The sequence below is a fragment of the Rhinolophus ferrumequinum genome, chromosome 9, assembly GCF_004115265.2.
Source record: "Rhinolophus ferrumequinum isolate MPI-CBG mRhiFer1 chromosome 9, mRhiFer1_v1.p, whole genome shotgun sequence".
Lineage (NCBI taxonomy): Eukaryota > Metazoa > Chordata > Mammalia > Chiroptera > Rhinolophidae > Rhinolophus > Rhinolophus ferrumequinum.
Window position 1 is genome coordinate 26,268,318 of NC_046292.1, and position 25,513 is coordinate 26,293,830.

At 52.8% G+C, this 25,513-nt stretch overlaps 2 protein-coding genes across 4 annotated transcripts in view; both read right to left on the minus strand.

Annotated features, from left to right (window-relative positions):
• Positions 1-2,271: 2,271 nt before the first annotated feature.
• Positions 2,272-24,889, minus strand: RSPO1 (R-spondin 1). Of its 3 annotated transcripts, none has more exons than XM_033114901.1 (6): positions 24,773-24,889; positions 17,148-17,517; positions 6,981-7,172; positions 4,903-5,052; positions 4,456-4,644; positions 2,272-3,724 (listed from the first exon to the last, which is right to left on the minus strand). In XM_033114901.1, the coding sequence occupies exons 2-6, from the start codon at positions 17,239-17,241 to the stop codon at positions 3,558-3,560; spliced, it is 792 nt and encodes a 263-aa protein (XP_032970792.1). In that variant the 5' UTR covers positions 17,242-17,517; positions 24,773-24,889; the 3' UTR covers positions 2,272-3,557. The 3 variants fall into 3 exon arrangements, with proteins under 3 accessions (XP_032970792.1, XP_032970793.1, XP_032970791.1); XM_033114902.1 differs by lacking the exon at positions 24,773-24,889 and adding an exon at positions 23,199-23,745; XM_033114900.1 differs by lacking the exon at positions 24,773-24,889 and adding an exon at positions 22,297-22,590.
• C9H1orf109 (chromosome 9 C1orf109 homolog) overlaps positions 24,791-25,513 on the minus strand; it is a 40,930-nt gene continuing 40,207 nt past the window's right edge. The window contains exon 8 of the mRNA XM_033114893.1: positions 24,791-24,903. Coding sequence (XP_032970784.1) covers positions 24,882-24,903 — 22 coding nt within the window. The 3' untranslated portion in view covers positions 24,791-24,881. The remainder of the gene's footprint in view (positions 24,904-25,513) is intronic.

A 25,513-nucleotide genomic window follows, 5' to 3' on the forward strand; every position in this document is an offset into this window, starting at 1 on the left:
CACCTAACACACACAGCGATTGAGGATTGATACCCAGAAAAGAGACAGAAAAACAGAGAAACAATGGCGCATACAAATAGAATCAGAGGTTGAGGTGAGAACAAAGGGTGACAAACTGAGGGACAGAAAAGGGGACAGAGTCAGAGAAATAGGGAGTGGCAAAGGCAGAGAGACCAAAACCAGAGATGGAAGACTGACAGGGCCAGAGAGACTGGCAAAGACAGAGCCAGGGTCAGGGAAAGGAGGCAAGGCACGGAGCTGAGGTAGAAGCCAGAGGTGGCCGTGGGCAGCCGGTGACCACCCTGGCTCCTGACCAGCAGTGAAGGGACTCAAGTTTTGGTGGGACGAGCCCCAGTGTGTCAGGTGCACGAACCTGAGCTGCCCCACCTGCCAAGCCCCCCAGCCTTCCTGCCCCTGCAGCACCCTCTCCTTGCTTCTGTAAAGCTGTCCCTCCCCCCAGAGCCTTCCACTACTGATTTCCCCGTTCTCTCTCCTAAGTATTCAACCTCTTTCTCTTAACTGGACCCTTTGCAGCAGGTTTTAAACATTTTCAAATCTTCCTCGCCTAGGAAAAACAAGACTCTCGCTTGACTCCACATCTTTCTAGCCCCTTTCCTATTTCTCTCCTCTTTTTCTCAGCTAAACTTCCTGAAGGAACTGTCTGCCCTGCTTTCTGCCTCCCTCACCTTCCCCAAACAGCTCTCGCTGAGGTTCCCATTGGCACACGTTAAAAGCCCAGTGCTCGATTGCCTGTCTTCATCTACTTGGTCTCGACCTCCCCTCCTGCTTGCTGGCTTCTGCGCCATGACACTGCCTTGGTTTTCCTCTCGCCTGCTCCTTCTCTGCCTCCTTTTCTCACTGATCCTCCTACCCGTCATACGTGGTGGGCCACAGAGCTGTCCTGAGCCCCCCCATCCCCACACTGAGTCCTGAGCCCTCTCGCTACCCTGTACTCTTTTTACTCAACCTCTTCCAAACCCAGAGCCTCAATCACCTTCTCTATCCCCGTTTATATTCCAGCGCGGGCTTCCCTTGTGCACTCTACACCTGTGTTTGTGTCTACACAAAGGCTACTCGCCATCTTCACCAGGTTGTCTCAGAGGGACCTCAGACTCAACCTGGTCAAAACCAAACTTATGTTCTCCCTTCTCCTCTTCCACTGATCTTCCTCATGGATTCCCCAGCTCAGAAGACAGCACCAACATCTGCCTCGGTGTTCAAGCCAGAAACGGGGACTTTGTCCTTGACACCTCCCTCTCCCATGTCCAGTTTATCACTAAACTCTGCCAACTTTATTGTCCAAGTACCTTTAGACTTCTCCCCATTCCCACTGCCACCACCCTAGCCCAAGCCTTTGACCCCTCTCACCTGGATGACAGCAACAGCCTCCTAACCATCTTCCCTCCAATCTCTTTTCTACACTACAGCCAGCATGATCTTTGTGAAATACAAATCTGACCATGTTGGCCTGCAGCTTAAAAAACCCTTTAGCAGCTCCTCCTGGCTCTAAGAATAAAGACCCAACTCCAGGCGACCTTTCTGGGGTTGTCTCCCCTCACATGCGCTCCAGGCCTCCCAGTTATCATGGCCTTCTTTCAGTTCCTTCAAAACCGAGCTCCCTTCTGCCACAGGACATTTGCATGTGCTATGCCCTCTGTAGAGAGCTATGCTGTCCAACATAGTAGCCAGTAGCCGCAGGTGACTGGTGAGCACTTAGAACATGTCTAGTGCAACTGAAGAAATGAATTGTTAATGTGCTTTAATATTAATTAATTAAATTTAAAATTCAAAACATACTCAATTCAGTTATTGGCAAGTTTACCTCTTCTTGAAACAACTTGAGTTTGTGAATCTACTTTTCAACTTTAATTTTTGCGAAACCTACATGCAGCCCAACTATTTCTGGTGAAAGTTTAGTGTCTAAATTAAGATATGCTATAAAGTGTAAAAATACACACAGAATGTTGAAGAGTTAGTTTCAAAAAAATGTAAAAGATCTTGTTAATTTTTTATATTGATTACATGTTTAAAAAGATGAACATTTTGCATGTTTGGTTAAAAAAAGATATAATTAAAATTAACTTCACTATTTCTTTTTACTCTCTAAATGTGGCTACTAGAAAATATTAAATTACATAAATGGCTCATGTTATATTTCTATTGGACAGCACTGGACTAGAATGCCATTCCTTCTCTTTGTCTTAACTCCTTCTGCTTGTCCTTCAGAGCTTGGCTCAAATATCACGTCCTCCGAAAAGCTTCCCTGAGATAAAGTCTTTGACTTTTATTCACTTTATTTACTTTCATAGCCAGTGGTTGCCTGCCCTTAACTCTGCCCAATTGTAACTGCACATTTATTTGAATGATGACTTGATTCACACCTGTCACCACCAGCAACCTCTAAGCTCCACGGGGGCAAAGCCCAGGGTTGGCTCCCCACCGGAAACCAAACACTTAGTCCAGAGTCTGGGGCACAGATGGCTGCCAGTGGACACTTCTGAACGCATCAGAGGTGATTCCATCCACTGTGCTGCCTTTGGGTCCAACTGTCACCCACTATCTCAGGGCACTCCCTCCTCCTAGGAGTACCATTCAGTATGGAGATTCTACCTCTCCCAGATGGAAAGTCTTCCTCTATAGCGGACAAAAATCCCTTCATCCTTAGAGGTAGGTAATTAGAGCGGCGCTTCTCAAATGTGAATGTGCATGATAGTCACCTGGAACCTTGTTAAATGCAGACTGTTTCACCAGGTCTGGGATGGGCCCTGAGAGTCTCATTTCTAACAAGCTGCCCAGTGACGAGGCTAATGCAGGGCCACAGACCACACTCTGGGTACAGGGAAGCTGGTTACCATTCTGAGTATCCCCCAAGTTTCCTTCCTACTCTGTCTGCGAGGACATTAGGGGTCTCTTAAACTTCAGCTGCATCCCTTCCCGCTCCCATGCACACACCCCCAATTCCTGTTCCCTGAAAAGAATGTGGTTCCTGTGGCTTCTGTTGTCATTTGGGTTTTGTTTTTAATTTGAAATAAACCGTTAAGCAGTTTTCAGAGCCAGGCAGCCCTGATATGGATCACGGATGTGTAACAATACTCTCCAATGAAAAAGTCACACAGCTGGAAATGCTGAGCAGGCCTCACGCTTGGGCTTCTGTCTGCCACTCTGGGCCGGTCCTATCAGCTCCTCCAGAAGGCATCACTCTGCAGAAGTTTGGGCCTGGATGCTGGGCAGTGTTGTCTGCCAATCCACTGTTAGCATCGCAAACCAAGTGGGTGCTGCTGAGCCCTCTGCCAGCCAGAGATGACCTCTTCATCCCCGCCCTGTTTACATCGTGATGTCCGAGGGGTAGAAGTGTCTTCCAGTGGCCTAGAGTGTGTGTGTTGTATGTGTGTGTGCATGTGCGCACACGCACATGTGTGCATGTATGTTGGCTGCATGTTTGGACACAGGGTCTGTGCTTCATATGTGGAGTGTGTGTACTCCAGTTCCGTAAAGCTTCCATTACACAGAGCAGTGCTGGACTCTTTCTTCATGGGCCTGGAGGCTGAAGAATGTTCCTAGGTGGGCCCTGCAGATGTGAGTGGCCCCACTGTCCCTTGCTGCGGTGGCTGTTGCTGGCCCTTGCGTCTCCGAGAGCCTGTGCCCGCCTCCTTGCTCTCCTTTCTGCTCGGGTTCCTGTTGGCATTCTCCCGCCGGCCCTGGCCTCCCTTCCTCCTCTTCTGCCCTGCAACCCAATAGCAGGAAGAGTCAACAAAGGATGTCCTGCCGCAAGCCCGGGCAGGGCCAACGGCCCTGGGAGGGGAGTGGTGAGGAAGCTGGGCAGGGGGAGGCAGGGAAGAGGCTGGCTATGCTGCCTTTAGGCAGTCGGGGTCTTCTGAAGGCCTCCTCTGGCCATCAGCCACTTCAGAGGACCCTGCAACATGGGAACTGAGAAGGGGGTCCCAAGAGCCTTTGTACCTTCTACCCCTCAACGAACCAGACACCCTCCTCTTCCTCATATCTTCCTTGAACCTTGGGCCCCAATGGGTCAAGATGTTCAGTGCAGCTTTCAGGACAGGTAGGATGGTCCCCAACCCCCTCTGAGGCCATCACCCACATCAGCAACTGTAGGCTGAGTGACCTTAGTCAAATCACTGTACCTCTCTGGGTCATAGCACCCCCTTCCACACCCCATCTAACCTCTGAGGGCCCTTCCAGTGCCAACCTCTGCAGGCTCAGAAGAAACAGAGAAACTGGAAGGATGTGGACACAGAAGTTTCCAGCTCTCACCACACGTTGTTCTGGGTCTCTGAAAGCACCTGGCACTGGTTTGCACAATATGGGGTCTTGAGTTGGGGGCTGCCCATTTGTCCCTGGCCTGGGACCCTCTCCTGGGCAGCAGGCAGGAAGCAGAGGTGGTCACCTCCATGGCTGTGCCCGACCCCCGACCCCAGGGAGGCAGGGGTCGCAGCTCACCCTCAGGACAGGGTGTCCTCCGCACTGTACATCTCCGCACCTCCTTGGTGTCGGAGCAGACGGCATGGTCCCCCCCCGGGGCATGGAGCACCCTCCGTGTCCGCTCCTCAGAACCCCTCCGGAAACCACAGCGCCTCTTCTTCTTAGAGCAGGGCCCCCACGGGGACCACTCACTCATTTCACATTGTGCTGGCAGGAAGGGCGGGAAGAAGGAGAGAAAAGAAGAGAAGGGGTCACATCTCCTCCTCTGGCCCAGAACACCCCAGGGGAGCTTCTCCCACCTGCTCTCTGCCTGGGGCTCAGGCCCCGAGGGCAGAAAAGTCCTGAGAGAAACCCCAGAGCGTGGGGGGGGGTAAGCTTTCTCTGGACAACGCCCAGCCCACACTCCCTGGCTGCCCTCCTCCTGGGATCCTGGACCTTCTGCCCGCAGCGCCCATGGTGCCTTACCAGGACTGCTGCACTCTGTGGTGCCATTGGCAGCTGCAGAACCCTCGGGACAGTCGGGGTAGCAGCGGCCCTTGTGCAGGTACAAGCTCTCCTTACACTTGGTACAGAAGTTGTGGCTGAAGCAGGCCTCGCAGTGCTCAATCTTGCATTCTGAGGAGAGGACCAAAGCGGGGGCATATGGCTCAGCCTGGAATAGACACTTCCCCTCGTCCCCATCTTAACGCCCACCAGTCCAGGCCCATCCACACTGAGAGCAGGGCGGTGGCTTGGAGCTGGGACATGCAAGAGAGGAGTCTTGAGATGGAGGCAAAGGCAAGGACAGGGCCGGCGGAGGGGAGCGAGGAGGCTGAAGTGGCCACTCACAGGGTCAGCCAATTCCAACCCAAACCCTGGAACCTGAGGTGAGGCCCAAGAGAGCCAGTTTCAGAGGAGGGGGGCAGGACCTTCCGGGACGAAGGAGGGGCCTAGCCTCTCAGGGCATCCCAGGGATACAGTGACCCTCTGATTGTGGCTGTGTGTCCCCTCTGCCCCCATTGCTGGGTATCCACAACACCCCAAACCGAGGATCTCTTCCAACCAGGTAAAAAGAATCAGTTTGGAGGAGGTGGAAACAATCCCAGGGCAAATTCCTCTCCCTCTGCAAGTGAGTCCCAGGAACGGCCTTGGTTAGACTATGGGGCCCCTCCCTGATCACCTACTGCCAGCTCTCTTTCCTCTGGGGAAGTGGGGGAGTGTGGGTTGCAGGCTTGGAGAAGCAGGCAGGCTCTTGCACAATCTCTCCCTTCCCTGATTGTGGGCGGGGCTAACTTCTTCCCAGTCTCTGGCACCTGGAGCCTGGGCTGCCAGTTTCCCAGGACAGGCACAGCCAGGAACTCCCCATCCCAAATACCCTGAGGACCAAGCGGGCCGCCCCAGGTCCTACCTCCAACCTCACAAGCTCTCCCCCCCACCGCACCCTCCTCTGTGGCTTTATCTCAGCTTCTCTCTCCCTCCTTCCTGCTCTCGTGCTCTGATTCCTGGTTTGGGTTGCAAGTGAAATAGAACAATAGCAGTTACCATTTATTGAGTACCAGACAGAAAGGGCTTTACATAGGCCTCTCACAACAACCCCAGGGGTAAAAACTAGTACTCCTATTTTAAAGGTGAGGATTTGAGAGGTTGTAACATGCCCAAGGTCACACAACAAATAGGTAGCAGAGCTGAGAGTAGAACCCCAGTCGTCGCCCCTGCAGGCCTCACTGTCTCCCTCCAAAGGGTGTTGTGAGCTCAACTGACAGGAGATCGGGACATGCATTGCAAACTTCAGTGCCCTGAACAAATGGGACGGAGCGCAGGCTTTGCTCGTGGGACTGTGTTCACAGCATGTCCCCCGGGATGTCACAGCTGAGGCGGGATGGAAGTATGACAGTACATGCCTTGAAGCACATGAAACAGTTGTTATACGGGAGAGGAACAGAGTGAGAAGGAGGGAGAGAGCAGGCTCCCTGGGGCTTGAATTCCTCTGCAGTCAGTAGAGCCAGTGGTGGTTTTTAAGCAGAAGTATGATGGGATAGGTTGTGCGTCTCAGAAGCATCTTTCCGGCTGCAGTGTGGAGGGGAGATTGAAGGGAATCAGATGAGGTTTGGAAGAAGACAGATAAACAGACTATTGCCATCGTCCAGGAAAGAGGCAACGGGAGCCTGGGTAAGGCAACGGGAGCCTGGGTAAGGCAACGGCAGGGGGACAGAAGGGAGACGGAGCAGGTACGATTCAGTGATTGGATGGATGGGAGATGGCACACATGAGAGGCTGGCTATCAGGTCTCTGGTTTGGGTGCTGGCCTGGGACACAGGCATCTGTGGGAATACAGGTCGGTGCAGGTCTGGAGGGAGGAGATGCCGTTCTGATATGAACACACTGAGCTGGAAACGCGGATGGGATATGGAAGGAGATGTCTGGCCGAGCCACAGACTTGAATCAGAATTCCTATCGCCCATCCTCGGGGTCCCCCTAATCCTCTTGCTGGCTACCAACAGTTCAAACTCCCTCCCCCAGGATCCAGAGCCTCTGGTGCCCTTTTGCTCCCTGCCCACACTCACTGATGCACTTGTTCATGTCAGGGTTGCGGGCATCGAAGTATCCAGGAGGGCAGGACGGCAAGCAGACGCCCACCTGGCGGATGTCGTTCCTCTCGAGCAGGATGAACAGCTTAGGCGAGCACTTGAGGCAGCCGTTGACCTCGGAGCAGAGCTCACAGCCTTTGGTGCAGGCCTGACTCCCCTCGGCGCTGACTGCAAGTATGGAACAGGGGCGAGAATGTGGCTGGAGGAGAGACGTCTCTTTCCCAGGCTCCCACAAGGATGGGAAGTGAGCAGATGGGAGTTTCCTTCTACAGAATGAACCTGCTTCTCAGAAAGCCCAGGCCAGGCTGGCAGCTCTCTGCAAGGCTGCTTTATAAACCTCCCCAGTGTCCTCTCAAGGGAACAGCCGCCTGAAGCCAGAGCTCCCATCCACCCTAAATGCCTCCATAGCTCCAGGCACAACACAAGCTCACCCTCCAGGCTCGCAACACCCTCCCCAGAGAAGCCACAGAAGTGGCTTCATGGAATCTCCTCATACCCTTCCCCGAGGAAGAAAAGCTCAGCCTCAGGTGTGGAAGCAGGGATTTTGTTTTAATCCTTGAGAAAGTTTTAAGGACAAGAGGGATAATAGGTTAATCTATCAGAGAGAAAGATCACCTGCTCAGAGACAGGAAGACAACTGGAAGAAACCTATGTCTAGAACAGTGGTCTTAACCAGAGACAATTTTGCTTCCCAGGGAACATTTGTCGTACTGGAGACCAGAGTTGCGACTGGCGTCTAGGGGAGAGAGGCCAAAAATTCCCCTACACAGCCTACAGTGCATGGGGCCGTCCCCACAACAAATTATCAGGTTCAAACTGCTGGCGGTGCTCAGGCTGAGAACCCGCCTCTGAGAGAGCATGATCTCCAGTCACAGCGCAAGGCTCAGAGCTTCCATCTCCTTCCCTCAGCCACTTGTTGAACCAACACCCACGGAGCCCCTCCTAGGTACCATGTGCTGAGTGAGCACTGGGGACAAGAGGCCTCGCCTGGTCACTGATCTTCCAGTGGTGCAGACAGACCCGGGAACAGGCAAATGCTCAGTCACAGGATCAAGCAATCATGGACCCGAAAAGAAGAGAGGGAAAGAGTCACAGAAGAGGTGCCATTTGGGCGAACTCTTGAGACGTTAGTAGAGATTTGTCCAATAGGAAAGAGAGATAAGGGCCCCCTAGGAGCAGGACCACAGAGGTGTAAATCAACCCAAGGGGAATAGCAGATAACTTGGGGGAGTGGGCAAGAGGGGTAGGAGGAGAGTGGTGAAAGATACGGAGTCCTGTCCTGAGGAGCCTCTAATATCATGCTAAGGAACTTGTACTTGATCCTGCCAGGCTGCATTTCCCAAAGAATATTCCCTGGAACATGATTCCCCTCGATGTTCCGAGGGGTCTGTGCAGAAAAGGTCACTGAATCAGGAAAGACTGAGAACCACAGGGTGTCCAACAAGTCTAAACAGGATTCTTTACTTCTTACACCCTTTATTATGCTCCTCTGCTGAGTGCCTCTCCAAGACGGGGACAGAGAGAGTTGCATTTCCCAAACATTTGGTCACAGAACCCTGTTTTGCAGAGTTTTCTTGGGACCTTTCTGAGAGCTGATTAGCTGACAGGGAGCCACTGGCAAGTTTTAAGCTGGAGCAAGACCTGGTCTGATTGACATGTTGGAAAGGTGCTTCTGACAGCCTGGATGGAGCCCAGAGACTGAAGGACCATGTGGAAGGAAACTGACCATCAGATCATCCTGGTGAGAAAGTCTTAAAATTTGGTTCAGTGGAGATGGAGAGAAAAAGACTTCAGAGATGCTTAGCGAATACAATCAGCAGGCCACGGTGACCGATAGGAGGGGATGAGTCTGGGGTGAGTTCCAGCATTCTGGCCTGGGGTATGGGTGAACTGGGGAGGCCAGTCCCTGAAAGAGGCCCCTGGGAAGAAAAGCAAGTTGAGAAGTAAAGAGGTGAAGGAGAGTAGTATGAGTCCCTTAGGAGGAGCCAGGCAGCGAGAAACTATAGATACAGGCTGCAGGCAGGGAGCTGGGGGAATCGGAACAGAGATGGCAGGAGATCATGCAGGACCCAGAGCTCAGGCTTCAGAATCACTGGACCTGGAGTCAAATCCCCAGCCTGTGACCCCGGGCAAAACACTGCATCTTGTGTGCCACCCCCCCGCCCCCAGAAAGGGAGATGAGGATGCTGTGGGAGGAACACCTGCTCCAGGAAGGGGCCCTGATTGCCGGAGAATGAGGAAGAGGTTGGAAGGTGAGCAGAGGGAAAAAGAGAATAACAAATACAACAAGAACAAAATCACAACCATAATAATGGCAGCTGATTGCGAAGTGTTGAACACTCATTCGGTGGCAGCACGCTCTCCGTGCTTTAGAGGTATTGACTCATTTAAGCCTTACAACCCACGAGGTAGGTATTATTATTTTCTTTTCAATCCTCATTTTTACAGATAAGGAAACGGAGAAGTTAAATGACTTGAACAAGACTTCACAGCCAGTATGTGTTCCAGGCAGAGAGAAGAACGTTTGAAGGCCAGTGACAGGACAATGTGAGTTGACAAGGACACTGACAGGCAGGGCTAGACTGATTTTGTTTAAAACGTAGAATTTATTTGTATAGCGTCAACGTTATTTAATCAATCAATACATTAAAAAAAACTAATATTGTTCTTGTTGGTTTAATTATTATGAGAGGAAAATTATTCCAAATGTTATATTGGAGTCATGAGAGAGCCCTTGGGATTATTTTTCCACTTGGGGCCTTTATGCAGCTATATTACAAATTAATAAATCACTGCGGATATTAGGTACCATTTCTACTTCAAAGATATTAAATCCTCTATTACTCAAGGATTTCACTTAATTCATTGTTGAAATGAATGCTCCCTCTTGGTTTTTGCCTAGGTTTCAATAACTGAAGTCATCCGGATGTCCCATTTGCAGCCTCTACAGCTATGTTCATAATCATTTTTTCCTTCCTTATCACTTTTGTTAAGGACAGATTTGCAAAAAGCCTTCTCGGAATGCCGCGGCCTGCCTCCCATTCAACCAACAACAAATCTCGGAGTGCATTTTCCTTCAGATCTGTCAGTGACACAACAAGAAAAAGTATGGCACACATGGGCGTCTGAAATTAGTTCAGCATAGCTGGAATCTGGAGTCCGCGGTTAGACCTGAAGCTGGAGAGGGGAACAGGGCCCAGACAAGGAAGGGTCTTAAACGCATATGGAGGAGTTTGGACATTATCCTGAAGGCAACGAGCAAGCACTGTGGGTTTAAAATAAGAGCCGTGGTCAGGATTCCATTTTAGGAAGATCACTGTTGTGTAGAGACTGGGTTGGATGGAAGGGAGAAGACACATGAGATACACAGGCCAGACGACAAGGTGATGTCAGGAAAGAACAACTGAGGATGACGTGGAGGTGCTGGGCTCGGGTGACAGGATAGCTGTGGACTCTACACTGAGGAGAAGCAGGTTTGGGTGCAGACGTGATGAGCAGTTGAGTTTTAGAGTGTTGAGTTTGTGGTTTCTGTGGGATACCCAGGGGAAGGTGTCTATTAGGCAGTTGAACCTGTGGGTCTGGAACTCAAGAGAAACATTTAGGCTGGAGATGGAGACATGGAGTCCTTAACATATAAATAGTCGTCAAAGGCATGGAGGTCCATGAGACGGCAAGGAGAGAGGGTGTAGAGAGCGAGACTAGGAATTAGAAATTTAACAGAAGGACGGAAAAAGGAAGGCTAGCTTAGAGGCTGAGAAGGAGCAACCAGACAGAGAGGGGACACTCAAAAGCACATGGCATCATGGAAGCCAAGAGAAGAGTATACTCAACAGGGGAAGGAGGCGTCACATGGCAAATGCTGCTAAGGTGTCATGTAAAGAACAGCAAGAAACAGGTTGTTGGTACTCTGGGTGGGGGTGGAGAGAAGGGGCAGTAGTTCAGGAGGAAAAGGAAGGTGATGAAAGAGGGCCATCTCATTTCAGGAAACCAGCTGTGGAAAGGGGGAGAGAACTCAGGGATCCATTCTGGTTGCTGTCGTTGTGGTCAAATCCGCGGGAGGAGAAACATCCAGGGCAGAAGCTGTGCAGCTGGAGAAGAGGGCCAAGGTCTGAGGCCTGGGCAATACTCGCAGTCCACAGACAAGCAGAGGAGGACGGGTGCAGAGAGAAGCTGAGAAGGAATCATGGAAAGGTGGGAGGGGACTGAGAGAGAGAGGGAATAGAAACTGTTGGAGAGACCGCAGGGACCAGGGAGGAGAGGAGATCACGGCCAGCGAGCTCTGAGGCGAATTTGGGAGGCTTGCGTTAGGAAGTGACCTTGACAAGGGCAGTTTTGGTGGAGTGGCAGGGATGAAAGCCAACCCACAGTGCGCTGAAGAGTAGAAAGGATGGACGTGGGAGTAGAGCAAGAGGGACAGAGGGTCCAAGAACATCGAAAGAGAGAGGGAAGAGACCAGCTGGGAGCAGAACTATGCTCACAAGACTCAGAGGTGGGCTAAAGGCCTAAGGACGGGGAAGGTCAAGACACAGAGCTCAGGTGGTCGGACTGGCCGTGGGCTTGAGGTCAGGATCAAGGACAAGGGACTAGGGGGTTGAGCTCCATGAGGTTTTGGGGCTCTGGAGGAGGAGAGGGGTTAAGTGATGGACAGGGGTTAGTTCAATGAGGAAAAGGATGCTTCTCAAGGGGGATAAGAAGCAAAGGGTGTTCTCAGCTTAGCAAGGCAAACGGATGGGCAGGGAGGGGATGGAGAGCCAGAGGGGAGGGAGGCTCTGTGTGTGTGTCCAAGGAAGACAGTGGGTGTTGCATAATGATTTAAAGGGAAAAGCCAAGACTCGTTCATTCTGTGGACGTTTACTGCACATCTAACACATGCCCAGAGCTGTGTTAGGAGCGGGGAATGTGGAAGTGCAGCAACACCGGCCCACCTCGGAATGTGGGAAGCAGGGCTGGCTGTGCGCTGCGGTGAACGGAGGAGCAATGAGGGCACTCCCTTACCTAGCCGGCTAAGTGAAGAGGGTGCGCCCGGCAGGAGGCAGCCTGTGCAAAGGATCTGAACGTCCTCGAGCGGCCACGGAATGGAAACTAGGGCTTTATTCTATTGGCAAAGGGACCACAGAAGGGCATGGTCAGATTCACAGTTTGACAGGCTCCCTGAGGCTCCTGTGCCTATGATGGCGGTGAGGGTGGGGGAAAGTGTGCAGGGGAGCAGCCCTGCAGGGCTATAGCCTGGCCAAGGAAGCTGGCTCAGTGCGTGTGTGTGTGTGTGTGTGTGTATGTGTGTGTATTGTGTGTGTTGTATGTGTGTGTATGTGTGTATGTGTGTGGGTGTGTGTACATGTGTGGGTATGTGTACATGTGTGGGTGTGTGTATATGTGTGCCTGTGTGTGCCTGTGTGTGCCTGTGTGTGTGTGTGTGTGTGTGTGCAGGAGGGCTCAGAGAGGGGATGGAGCCTCCTTCCCAACTTCCTCACACACCCGCTCACACAGCTCAGCCCTCCCTAACCACCATGCCTTCTCCCTCGGCTCCCAAGCACTCAGTGAAGCCCCCTTCACTGAGCCAGGAAGGCAAGGCTGTGCCCTCCTCGATTTCTCTGTTGCTTCTCCTCCTGCTCCATCCTTGTCCAAAACCCTTCTAGTTGATATTACTGTAATCAGGCCTTGTCCCAGGGTGGCTTAGGGCCGCTGCCTCCCTGAAGACTGGCTTTTGGCCATAGTCCCTCCTCTTAAAGGGACTTGATTTCTCACAGTTCCCCAACCTTCTCATCTCCAGGGGTCTTTCTAAAACCAAAACTCTGAAGGTGTCACACCCCTGCCTAAAATCCACCCATAGTTCCCTAGGCCTGCAGAATTAAGACTCAGTTCCTCCAACTGTCCTAAAAAGTTCCCATGAGCGGATCCCACCGGCCTCAGCTCTCAACACTGCCCCTAAGCAATATGGAACTCTTTTTGTTTCTCTGGGCACATCACACTACTTCACACCTCTATTCCTTTATACAAGTTGGTCCTTCTACCTGGAACACTCTCTGCCTGCTCCTGAGCCTGACTAACTTCTTCAAGCCTCAGAACTAAAGTCACCTCCTCTAGGAAGTCTTCCCTGATCTCACCTCCCTGCAGCGACTGAATGGAATATATCTCTGTGTTCCCACACCCCCAGTACTTGAATCCATTGTGGTAGACATCAACATGTGTCATTCTTCGCTGCTAATATGTCTTTTCCTCCCACTGGAAAGAGCTTTGGAGGGCGGAGCCTATCTTATTTCTGAATGGTAGCCCAGTGAAGGGGTGAGGCCCCACAAAGGGATGGGGATTCCCCCCAGAATGTAGGGCTGAAGATGTGGTGAGTGAGGCAGAGGCTCGGGGAAGAGGGCATATGGATGAAGCTCACTGTGTGTTTGACAGAGCGTGGGGAGAGGGACTGGATGGGAATGGGGGCTTGGGGTGGGTTGGGTGAAGGTCAATGGGGGTAGAGAGGAACTCGCCAGGACGCAGAAGAGGGATGATCGTGGTATCTAGCCTTCGAGGAACCAGATTCAGTAAGAGACCTGAGTTAAATTAGCGGGAGTGGGGTGGGAGGCGACAGAGAATGAGACCTCAGTGAGGCAAGGGCCCTTCTCAGGCTTCACACGCTCCCAGGAGATGTGTCTATTCCTGAAGCCCAGGGTCACCCTGGGGCAGGCCCCCCAGGAGGATCTAGCATTCTTGAACTCACCTGGGAGCTTAGTTTAGACCTTCCCTTTTTCTCACCTGGGCCCAAATAGGCTGACCTGGCCTTTTACCGCCCACCTCAAGCCGCCTCCCCTCGCCCCTTCCTGCAGCGGGAACACACTGCTTCCTTGATTGAAACCTCTCCTCGTTACCCACAGCTCAAGTCAGGTCAAGTACAGACTCCTCAGCCTGACCCGCACAGAGCACTCCACCATCTGACCTCTGTGGCATCATACCCCCAGGATGCTCCCTCAGCCCCAGGCAGCTGTGGCTGCTCTATCCTCGGGGGTGTTGGGCTTTTTATTTTACCAGCACAACCCTTCCTTTCAACAGAAAAGATTCTCCATGTATGAAACAGATATGAGCACAGCTGCCCAAGTTAAAACCCTAGGCTCCCCTGAACTCTGCTTAGAAACTATTTCTCCAGCTACCGCTACTAGCTGTACCCCATTTCCTGAGCAAACAGTCTCAGCCTCCCCCAGCTCCACACCTGTGCACGTGCTGGTCCCTTGGCCTGAACGCCCTCCCCCTCCCCTACCTCGTACACCTTTGCCTAGACATCACCTACTGGGCTCTAAAAACAACTCAGGAGGCGCTGGCTCTGGGCCCACCCAGCCCCTCCCCCATCCTCAGGTTGCTTCCTGTTTCCTCCTGGCAGCTTGACACTAGATTGAAATTGTCTCTTCCCCTGCCCTTCTCACTCGGACTCCTCAAGATTCATCTCTGTGACCCAGGTCCAGCCTCTGTAGATTCCAAATGGACGTTTGTGGAATAGCCCAAGAAATGAATGGGAGGGAGGGGAAGAGAGACTCTGCAAGTCAGTGTGTAAGGGGACAAAAACTCCAGGTGGAAAACAGTGCAGCGAGAAGGGCCCAAAAAGGGGTCCCGCTTCTGGAGGAGTCAGGGTTCAGTGAAGGAAGGGGTCTTCATGGGGGGCGGGGTAAGACTGAGCAAGAGGGCCCAGGAATCCTGTAGGAGAAGGGTCTCGGTAAAGGGAGGGGGCACTCCAGGTGAGGGAGGGTGAGGGGCAGGAAATCCAGGTGGGAAGGCAGTCAGGAGAGGGTGAGGGCCAGTGAGGGTGAGTGAAGAGGGTGCTCAGGGTGAGGGTGGGTCCTCGGGGAGTGGAAGAGGAGAAGGAGGCCCTGCCAGGGCTCGTAAGTCACAGCCAAGGCATTATGTCCCCAACTTCCCCCCTCCATGGACGGGGAGACCCTCAGTCACACCCGAGGTCAGCCATTCCTGGGCTCAGAAGTGATGTGTGGCTTCGGATCAGAGCTATAGCAGGTGGTCGCTGGTGGCTGTAGCCACACGCAGTCACAAGATGGTGGACAGAGGCCAGAGACCTGAGGCTCATATGCCGAGCAAGCCAGCTCTGCCCCACTGGCTACACAGTGCCTTCCTCACGGTCTGGAGGCCACACACAGCTATCTCACTCCTCTTTCTTCCCTCCCCCACTTCCCCTGACACCCGAGGGCAAAATGGTCCCCACATTGTTGATATAACAATGACATGCATCCCCAAGTCAACATGCAGCTTGGTATTTCACCAAGGTTTCACTATATATCGCTCTCATCTCACGTAAGCCTAACTATATTCCTATACAACGACACCTGCAGCTTTACGGTTATTATTTAATAAGTATTGCCTAGCAACATCCACCGTCCTCATCTCTCTCCGAGCCCATGTCTCTCTTAGACCCTCACTGCACCTGGAGTCCTTCCCCCTCACCTGACCCCAATCTCATATCTCACCACCAAGGACGTCTGTCACTTATACCACTGGCTTATTGCTGCCAAGGCTGTGGGGTGTGGCTGCAGCGAAACTGTCAGAATTACGGTATTCGATCGGCCATTGCTGGGACTGGGCCCTTTCTGATGGCCAGAGCAGTTCTTTTTTTGGACAACAGTTTAGAACAACAGGTCTCCTGCCCCTGGTTTAGGTGGAGTGTGGATCTGCACGTGTGAGGGGGCAGCATGACCACGAATGCGCAACGCACGAGCCTGAGTGGTTCCCCTCAGACTCTCTCTGTCTCATCTCGGAAATTGAGGAGACTAATTATAAACCGCCAAACCACATCTGGCCCGTGGAGTCCAAAATACTGGCGGCGACAGATGAGATGGGAGGAAAATCAAGGCCTCGCTGCTGATTAAACCTAACCGTCTCTAATTGTTTGTTAAGCCAGGGATTTTCAGCTTCACCAGTTCTCTGAGCTTCTCTCCCCGGGTTCTGCCCTTGGCCGCTCCCGTGGGGACCCAACCAAACTCTGCTGCCTTTCAACTTTTACTGGAGGCCTCAGTCTGCAGCCCTCAAAAGGGAGCTAAGAGGTGGCTGGACCAGGCTTCAGAGGAGCTGCCTACCTATGGGTGTGACATCTCTGATGGCGGATGTAAACACAGGCCTCCACCCCACTCCCTATTTGTGTCTCTCACATGCACTGGCCACTCCCACAAAATAATGAGCAGGTACAGAACGCCCATCACTGGAGACTTTAAGCAGAAGCTGGAGGACCTAAATTGTGGGAGCACCTAAGACAGGACTCGTGAGGGAGAGTGAGGGCAGTGGGCACAGGTTCGTCCTGAACTCTATCAAGCTCTGTTTTCAAGAAGACTAGACTCACAGGAATCAGAAGGCCTGGGGTAAAACACGGACTGTGTGTCCGTAGGCCTGTCATCTCTTCCCCTTTCTTAGCTTCAATTTCCCCATCTGTACAATGGTAGGATTTATTTTATTTTAAGCTGTGAGAACTCTTTCTTCCAATGATATCTTATATGGACTCTTACAGAAAACAGGGAAGAGCCAAGGTTTTCTGGTTGGAGGGGCGGTAGGGCCTGTCTCCTGCCCACTTGCCTTTCCTTCACCCCTCCGCCACCCCAGTGCGGCTCCTTGATTCCCACGGGACAAGGTTAAAAACCACAGGGGTGGACAGTCTCCTGAGCCTCCTGTTCCACGGCGCCTACCCCATGATCTGGGCAGGGAAGACTTGTGGCCACCACCAAGCAGGGCAAAGTTCCTGTCCCAAAGGGGTTGCACATCAGCCACCACTAAAAGAAAGGGCCCTGAACTGTCAGTAAGAAGGGAACCAAACACCCTGGGGCGGGGGCCAGGACGCATCTCCACAGATAGCACATAAAGCTGGTGTTATGTAAAGGGCACAATCCAAACCCTGGATCCTCAGGAGAGAGGGGTTACTATAGAAAGCAGAGTCTTCAAAGGGGGAAATAGACAAAGTGAGGAATCTACATGGTAGGCACTCTCCACAAATTAATCCACAAACTGGATAATCCACAAACAGGACAATTTGTTGAGCAATCTACACATCTGTAATAGACAAAGCAGAGATCGGCAACAGTCATCACAGAATGAAGCCACCGAGGCCCGTGCCCAGGTGGCCCCCTCCCACTCCCATGGCTCCTCGCCCTGTCCCCTGTCGTTACTCACTCCGCCTCTGTCTCTTCCCTTTGATGCCCCGGCTGCCAGCAGTGAGATGCATCCAGCTCAGAACCAGGGCCACCACACACAGCCCAAGCCGCATAGTCACTCGCCAGCTCTAGGCCCCTGGTAGGAGGGGTGGTCTCTGGGGCAGTGGATGGCGCAGGGCTCTTGCTAACGCCTCCGGGGCTGGGTCAACAGCAGGAGGCCCAGGCCTGGGCCACGTCCCAAATCCACCATAACCTCAGGTGGGGACAGAGTGGGTGTAGGGAGCCCACTTCTCCATAAGGAGGTCCAGAGAGCTTTCCTCAAAGGCACTTGGGAATGTCACATGGGAGAACTCGTTGTCACTTCAGCAGGGACACCTCCAAAACCCAACCTGTTGTGGGAGGAGAGAGAATGATTAATTCCAGGGTACTATGGGGTACCCCCAATTTATGCCTCCTATACTGCCATGTGGTCTCCTGCCCAGGAGACTGTGAGAACTCAGAATGTTTGAACATTACAAGTTGCCCACCTGGCACCCCCGTAGAAGAAATCTGTTCCTTTTCCTATCTTGCAGAATTCCCTAACCTGGGACTAGAGCTGGCTACCCAAGCAGCTGGAATATAGTAGACCCTCAAACTAAACTTGTGGATCATTGGGAATCAGCTGATCCCTACCCAATATTGGCCAGTTCTAACTGGAAGTCCTTCGTTAGGTCTACCCTATAGACCTCATGCTGCAGTAATGTCATGCCTGTTGAAGAGGAGCTCTCTCTGTCCTTCTGTGACTGACCCCTCAGCTTTCTCTTCCCAGTGCTGCGTCACCCCTATGCCTTTCACCTATCCTGGAGCTAGAGCAGTGGCCCCTGACAAGCTGGCAGACTCTGCATAGCCCTCTGGGCTTGGCGGGAGAAAAGGAAGTAAGGCTTCCCCAGCCACAGAAACTCTGACACAGCAGGCCTGGTGGGCCTGGCCTTTGTGAGAGGATAAAAGAGGCAGCTATGCCTACTCTGGCCAGAGACATAGAGAATGGGGATAATCCCCAGCCCAGTGAGAGCCAGGTCTCCGGATGGCTGGCTGGATGATGGGGGCAGGGGGAGCTAGTCCTTCCCCAACAAAATGTGTCTGGGAAGCTGGAGCCCAACCTGGGAGTCAGAGTATGGAACCCCAGCGCACACTCACAAGATCGAATGCACTCACAGCAGAGGCCAGCCCAGGCATTGCGGCATACCAAAGTCCCCTCGCAGGGAGAGGAGGAAACATGGAGCCTTCAGGAAGCTTTGTAGATGCCAGGGAAGGATCGCCCTCCCACCCACTGGTTAGATGCCTTTGGACAAGTTGCTTAGCCTCTCTGAACCTCAGACTCCTCATCTGTAAGACCGGGATCAATATGCCTATTTCACAGGCTTGCTCTGAGTTGGCCGAGTTTTGGCTTACGAATGAGAAATCTGAATTGCTGGAGGAGAGGTGCCCTTCCAGCCCCTGTCCCTACCATCTCCCCTTTTGCCTCTCAGAGAGGCCTCCGGAGAGCCCACCTGCATGGCAGATAAATCATGATTCCACAGGGAAGATCAGCACCTCCCTCCTCAGCCTCTCCCACTGGCTTTGAAGGCCAGACACACTCAAGTGGTTAAGCTGCCTGTGAGAAGTGTTTACATGAGGCTGATGGATCCCACCTGGCGCTGGGGCCAGAGCCAGCAAAGATGCCCCCAGCCACCCTCAATGCCCTGTGAGCTGCCAGCCCCTACCTGCTCCTCTAGTACTCCCTGCGTGACCTGCAAAAGCCTTCCCATTCCTCCCCACCCCCCACTACACACTTCCATCACCTTGAGTTTATCAAACTGGGGTCTTGAGCCCCAAGTACATAGTCTCAGAGGTTTGCCTTAGAGCATGACGGTCCAGGGCATAAACTTCCGAGTCAGACTGCCTGGCTTCCAGTGTCGGCTCCCCGACTTGTTAGCGGTTACCTTGAGCTAATTGCTTAGCTGACCAGAACCTCAGTTTCCTTATCTGCAAGGGGGTTGTTTTTTTTTTATAGTTTCAGTGAGTTAATACATGACACTGCTTAGAATGATGCTTGGCACACAGCAAGGACTCAACGATATTCATTGTATTTCCTGTGACAGAGACTTCACTTTGTGGCTGCATTCCAATGGTCATCTAAGAAGCAATATAGACCGTTTTTGTCATCATCTAGATATGACTCGTACACTGAGCACTGTTATGCAACGTCCATATTTGCATTTCTCTCTATCGTTGATCACCGGGACCCCAGCGTGGTCCCTCAGAGTGATAGGGTTAACCTTTAATTGCAGCATTTCTCAAACTGAGGTCTGAGGACCCCAGGCAGATAGATCCTCGGGGTACCATCAGTCTTTATACTGGACAGACCCTGGAGAAGACCACCTGAGAAACACCTGGTGTTAAATCCTGGGTCTGTGAGACGGGTCTCACCTCTGGGGTCCTTGGCACAGAAAAGGTGTCCTCTGCACCGCAGCCCTCCCTGTGCCTGCCCTGCACCAAGCGAAGCTGGCACTTCAGGATTAGTGCTCAGCAAAGGTTAGCTGCCTTCCTCTACTTCCCTCTAATTCCCTGCCACTCCCCACCAATCCTCCCAGGTCTTAGCTTTCAGCTTGCTCTTGCCATGCTCACCCAAGTCCTGGCCCACACACCCACTCAAAGCACCATTGAACCAGGATCTCAGCTACCGTGTTTCCCGGAAAATAAGACCTAGCCAGACCATCAGCTCTAATGCATCTTTTGGAGCAAAAATTAATATAAGACCCGGTATTATATTATATTAATTCTATTCTATTCTATTCTATTCTATTCTATTCTATTCTATTCTATTCTATTCTATTCTAAAGACCCAGTCTTATAGTAAAATAAGACAGGGTCTTATATTAATTTTTGCTCCAAAAGACACATTAGAGCTGATGGTCCGGTAGGTCTTATTTTCGGGGAAACACGGTAGGAAATGGGGGGAGGGTCTAGATCTGAATGTCACTGGAGCAGGTGACACTGGTCCCTCTCACCCATCACTGGATGGGAAGAGTTTCAAACACTCGAAAAAATATGTACAGATAGAATCAACTCTGAAAAGGACCTAAGAGTTTATTAGACCAGGGGTACAAGCAACAAATAGGAACGAAATTGCATGTGCGTATTATATGGGGGGGAAGGAAGCGAAGGGCAAATGCCCCATTTAAAGGCAGCATATGTTATTCAGCTCCAGTTGGTTGTTGATAGGCAGAAACAATGACTCGATATTGCCAGATGTGATTTTTTAAAAGTTGAAAATTCAGAATTTTATGTGAAATCTGATTTTAAAAGCTGGATGGGTCCCAGACTAGGAACCCTGCAGTACCAAGCCCCAGTTCATCCCTGCCCTTCCCCACCACACACACACACACACACACACACACACACACACACACACTACCATGTGGGCTAGGGCTGAGAGAGGTGACAGGAGCTGATGACTTTCTTTTAAAGTAGCCTGCCTCATTTCTACTAGTTCCCTTGCCCCTTAGGTTATACGGCAGAAGCAATTCATTTTTTGAGGCCCATTACTCTTCCCAGGCAGAGCCAGCAATGGAAGGTGCTGGCAGTGATCAAGGTCTCAGGCATCTGTGGGGGGTGAGGAAGGGCATTTTGTCTCAGCCAGGGTGGGAGTGAGGGATTCACATTCATCACGGACCTGCACCACCTGCCATGTGCTAGGCCCTCATTTACTCCTCAAGGAGGAAAGTAAAATTCTTCCCCTTTTACTGGCACTGAGAGGTAAGTTAAGGGTCTTGCACTTACAAACCTCGTCAGTGACCAGCTACTTACGTAGGACTGGGGAGCCGGAGGGCGGGGCAAAGAGCGGGGAGCGGGTGGGTGTGGGGCCCGAGCCAGCTTAGGGACTAGACCCCCAGAGGTGGGGAAGGGGCTGGAGGCAGAGGCAGCGCTCGGGTGGGAGACCGAGGAGAGATGCCACTCGTGCTAGGTGGTCCGGGGAAGGGGAGGGCACTAGCCAGGCAGGGGGACACAGCTGGGGGTGGAGGTGAGGGCGGGGACTCAGTCCCCCCAGAGCGCTGGAATACTTTTCACCTTCTTGCCTGCAACACTATCAGGATAAATTGGTATTCCGTCCGCGGCCGGACACAGTCCCCACAATGTAAACCATCCACATCATTTCTCATTAGCCCTCCCCAGGACCCGCTACGGGCGTAGAGTTTTGGGGGCAGTGGGCTGGCGGGTGGGGGCAGAAGACTTGCTAGACGGAGGGCGGGACCAAGTGCTTGCTCGCCAGACCTGGGGGGATTAGTGTCCGCCGCAGCTAAACCAAGTGCCCCCCCACCCCCGCCCCCAACACCATGGGCAGCGGGGAAGGCTCCCTGTCGTCCCTCCGTCACCGCTCCAAGCGTGCAAATTTTCCGCTCCCCACCCTCCCGAAGAGGCCCGACAGGTGCAGGGGGAGGGGAGACCTGAAGTTCCCCGACTGCCCCCGCCCGCCCCCCAAATCCAAGAGTACTCTCCAAGTCCGAGAGACCGGTTTCATAAGAAAACTCCTGCCCCCAAGTGCGCGTACTCAAAACCCGCCCTTGCCCTGCGGAGCCCCGGGCGAACACACGGCCCCCACCTTCCCCCGACCAAGCAATGTCATCCTGCCCCGCGGGCCACTGAGCCGCGCCACCTCGCAGCTCGCGGGGGCCGCCGCGCAAGCTGCCTGCCACGTCGGACCCGGGCTCGGCCTGCAGGACTGGGGTGTGGATAGGTAACCAGGGGCCGTAGAACTAGGAGAAATCCGAGGTGATGAGACCAGGGATCAGTTTCTGAAGTGCGGGCGGTGTCGAATAGGGCTGGCGGACTTGGGGAGTTCCGAACTACAAGTGAAGGCGATCATCGGGGCTGCGGGGTTGAGGGGAACCCGAGGTAGCAAACGGAAGGCGGCTGCCCACTGGCTTGAGGGATGACGCGGGCGGAGGGCAGCAGGACTTGCAGGAGGGGATCCAGGAGGTGCCCTCTCCCGCCCGCGCTGACCCGAGAGCAGTCAGAAGTCCCCTTCCTCTTGCTGTCTGGCCCCCGCACTCAGCTCCGCCAAGCCCCGACGGGAGGGCCCGCGGCACCCCAGGCCCCGGGGAAAGGGGCAGGAGGGTGGAGGACCGGGCAGCTCAGGGGGCACTCACCTCCACGCTGCCAGCCGCGGCGGGGGCAGGCCCGGGAGGGGCGAGGGCGCGGCCGGCTCACCCGCCAGCCGTACGACTGTCCCGGGCTCCCGGCTCTCCCGCGCTCCGCCCGCGGGTTCCCAAGTTGCTCAATCTGCGGGCGGCTCACGCCCTCCGGGGCCAGCGCCCCACCCGGCGCATCGGTCCTCTGGGGCGGCGCGGCTCGGTCCGGCCCTCGCTCTCCGCCGTGTCCCTCTTGGCGGTCCGCTCCCGGCTCTCCTCCCGGTGCGCGTGCTTTCCGTCGCGCCTCCGCTCGGCCGGAGCTCCCAGCCGGGAGAGGAGCCAGTCCTCCGCTCGCACGAGGGAGGGAATCCCCCCCTTTGCAGTCCCACCTCCGAGCCGGCCCCCCTTCCCGGGATCCACAGCAAAAAACGGACTGGAGCGCCAGGCCCGGGAGTCCGTAGCCCCCTCCCGCACGCCCTTGCCCGCTGCTGGGGCGCTGCGCTGGGAGCGCAGGGCTGGCAGCCGCACGTGTGCTCTAGACCCTGGCGCAGACCCTCAGCCCTTATTCTTCTCCTCCCCCCGCCCTGCATCCCGGCGATTCCACGCAGCCAGAGCAGACGCCGCAGCTCCAGGCATCCTTAGGTCAAAACAGGGCGGAGGTGCCTCGGGAAACCTCAGTTTCCCTATCAGGATCCCGGAAAATGACACGGAACAAGCTCAGCTGGGTCTGTTGTCCTGGCCACGCCCTCCTCCTCTCAGGGTCAAGTCTTCTGAGCATCTTCCCAGTTCAGAGAAAACATGAGGCTATAAGATCGATCCCTAGAACCCAGGTGAGGACACTTCCACACCGGAACAGGTGTAGGAGAGTGAGAGAGCCTTTGAAATAAAACCTAAATTCAAATCCCTACTCAATCACTTACCAGCTGTGTGGCTATGCCTAAATTACTCAATCTCTCTGAGCTTCCGGGTTCTCATCTGTTTTGAGGGTTCAGTGAAGTGAGAGGTCCAACTGCCTGATAAGTGGTAGGGGCTCCATAAGTGTTTGTGGAATGAGCCCTGAAGGGCTGCAGACACCTGCAGGGACGCAGATGTTGAAGTCAAGCCTGAAGAAGACAGGCAGGGAGACACACTTCTTAGGGTGGCACCCAGCGGCTCTCCAGCCTCATTTCAGAGCGGCTAAAGGAAAATGGGCTAAAACTGTAGTTAGCAGGAGTTAAGTTAGAGCGGAAAAGCTATACTGATTGTGTGTGTGTGTGTGTGGAGGGGGTAGGAGTGGTGGTAATGAAGACAGGCTGTGGAATCTTCTCAGGAGAGGAGGGGAGAACACTGACTATTGAGACAAGGGCACAGAGTCTTTTACAGTGACAGGGGAATGGATGGAATGACCCTTGGTGTGTCGAATGGCCAAGGAACAGGGATGGTGGAGGGCACGAGAAAGTGGCGCAGTTGGGTCCCAAAGGCACTGTGTCTGGGCTCAGTCAGCCAGAGCATTGCCAAGTTTGCAGGAGGCAAATAGTCACTTCCGAGTTGGTCCTGGGCCCCCTCCAACCCCCATCCAGTCCCTCCCTTCTCCTCTCTACACTGAGCCTTCTCTAGGTCTCACTGGCCCTTGGCTCTGCTCCGTGCCTAATCAAACAGCCCCAAATGCTGAAAACTCAATGTTTATTTTATTTTATTTTTTTACACACTTGCATAACTCCCCGACAAGCCACGCCAGGCGTTGGGCTTTTTGTTTGGCTTTATTTTGTTGCATTTAGGGAAAAAAAGAGAGAGAGAGAAGAGAAGGAATAACACAAACCACCCAGCCCTAGAAGCTGTCTTAGGCCAGGCAGTGGGCTCAGATTTCCTGCCTGAGGAAAAGTCTGTGGGAGTTAAAGGGGCTCACTACTAGGCTCAGGAATGAGTGAGAAAGGGAAGAAAGCCACCTGGGTCGGAGAAGATAATGGATTAGAACCATGTGACAATGAATAATGAAGAGCATTTCTTGTGCATCTAATATATGCCAAGCACTGTGCTTGCTTATATATTGTTACTTAAGTTTGCAACTATTTTGCTTTATTTTTTCTTTTTCTATTTATCTCATAAATGTGAATTCTGAGCCTTAGAGAGGTCAAGTCGTTTGCTCAGAGACACATGACCTGAAAGTGGCCAGCCCAGTTCCGACCGTACTAAATGACTTGTAATTTCCCTCAGAGAGCCATGTTGCCCTGAGTTTGCATATGCTCTTCATTCTGCCTAGAAATGCTTTTTTCTCTGACCCTTCCTTCTCTCATCATCCTTCAAAACGCCTCCATGAAGTTTCACCTGGCCACTTTGCACATCAACCTCCCGACCTTGTATAGACTGTACATTACTCATCACTAGCCTGCAATTGTCTTTCCCACTGAGCTCCTTAGGGCAAGAACTATGTCTGACCCGTCCTTATAATCCCAGCACCCTGGACGTACTTAATTGACGTTTAGTGAACTGAACCCCCCAGCAGCCAGGATTGTACCTTTTGTAAATCCTGCTAGGTGATTCAGATGACGGCATTCAGATGTGTCCCAGGTCACTATCACTGCTCACCCGGGCCAAGATCATCATCCTCATTAGACGAGCAAAGGTCAGGGACCAGACCAGTAACTCCTAGAGATCAGCAAAGTTCTTTATACTTTATGTCATCCTTGACTAGGCAAAAAAGATTCCACCACCTGCATTATCACTGTATCAGTATACTTTTAGTTACAAGTAATAGAAGACCGAATCAAAATAGCTTCGACAGCTGGGTGGTTCATTATTTCATGTATCAAGAAGGGCTGAGGTAGGAATGATGAAGTAGCTCAGCGGCCACATCAGATTCTTTCCTATATTCCCCTTCTACCATCCTCCGTGTGTTGGCCACTAACTATCCTTGTGATCGAAAGGTGGCTGCAGCAGCTCCAGGCACTACATCTTTATCAACCAATTCCAGCTGTCTCTTTTAAAGACTTCACTGGCACTTAAACATGGTGAAAGTGGCAAATTTTGTGTTATGTGTATTTTACAATTAAAAAACCTTTTTTTTTAAGAGGAGCTAACTGGATCACATGCCCACCGATGAACCAATCAGAGATAAGAGGGATGCTGCTGCTAAGATTAGCTTAGACCCCTTGGGATTCACCTGCATTACATGGAAAGGGTGTTCACAGACAAAGGCAGGACTCTCTTAGCACTGAAGAAGGGAAAATGGCTTTGGGGAAGACAACTAACAGTGTTT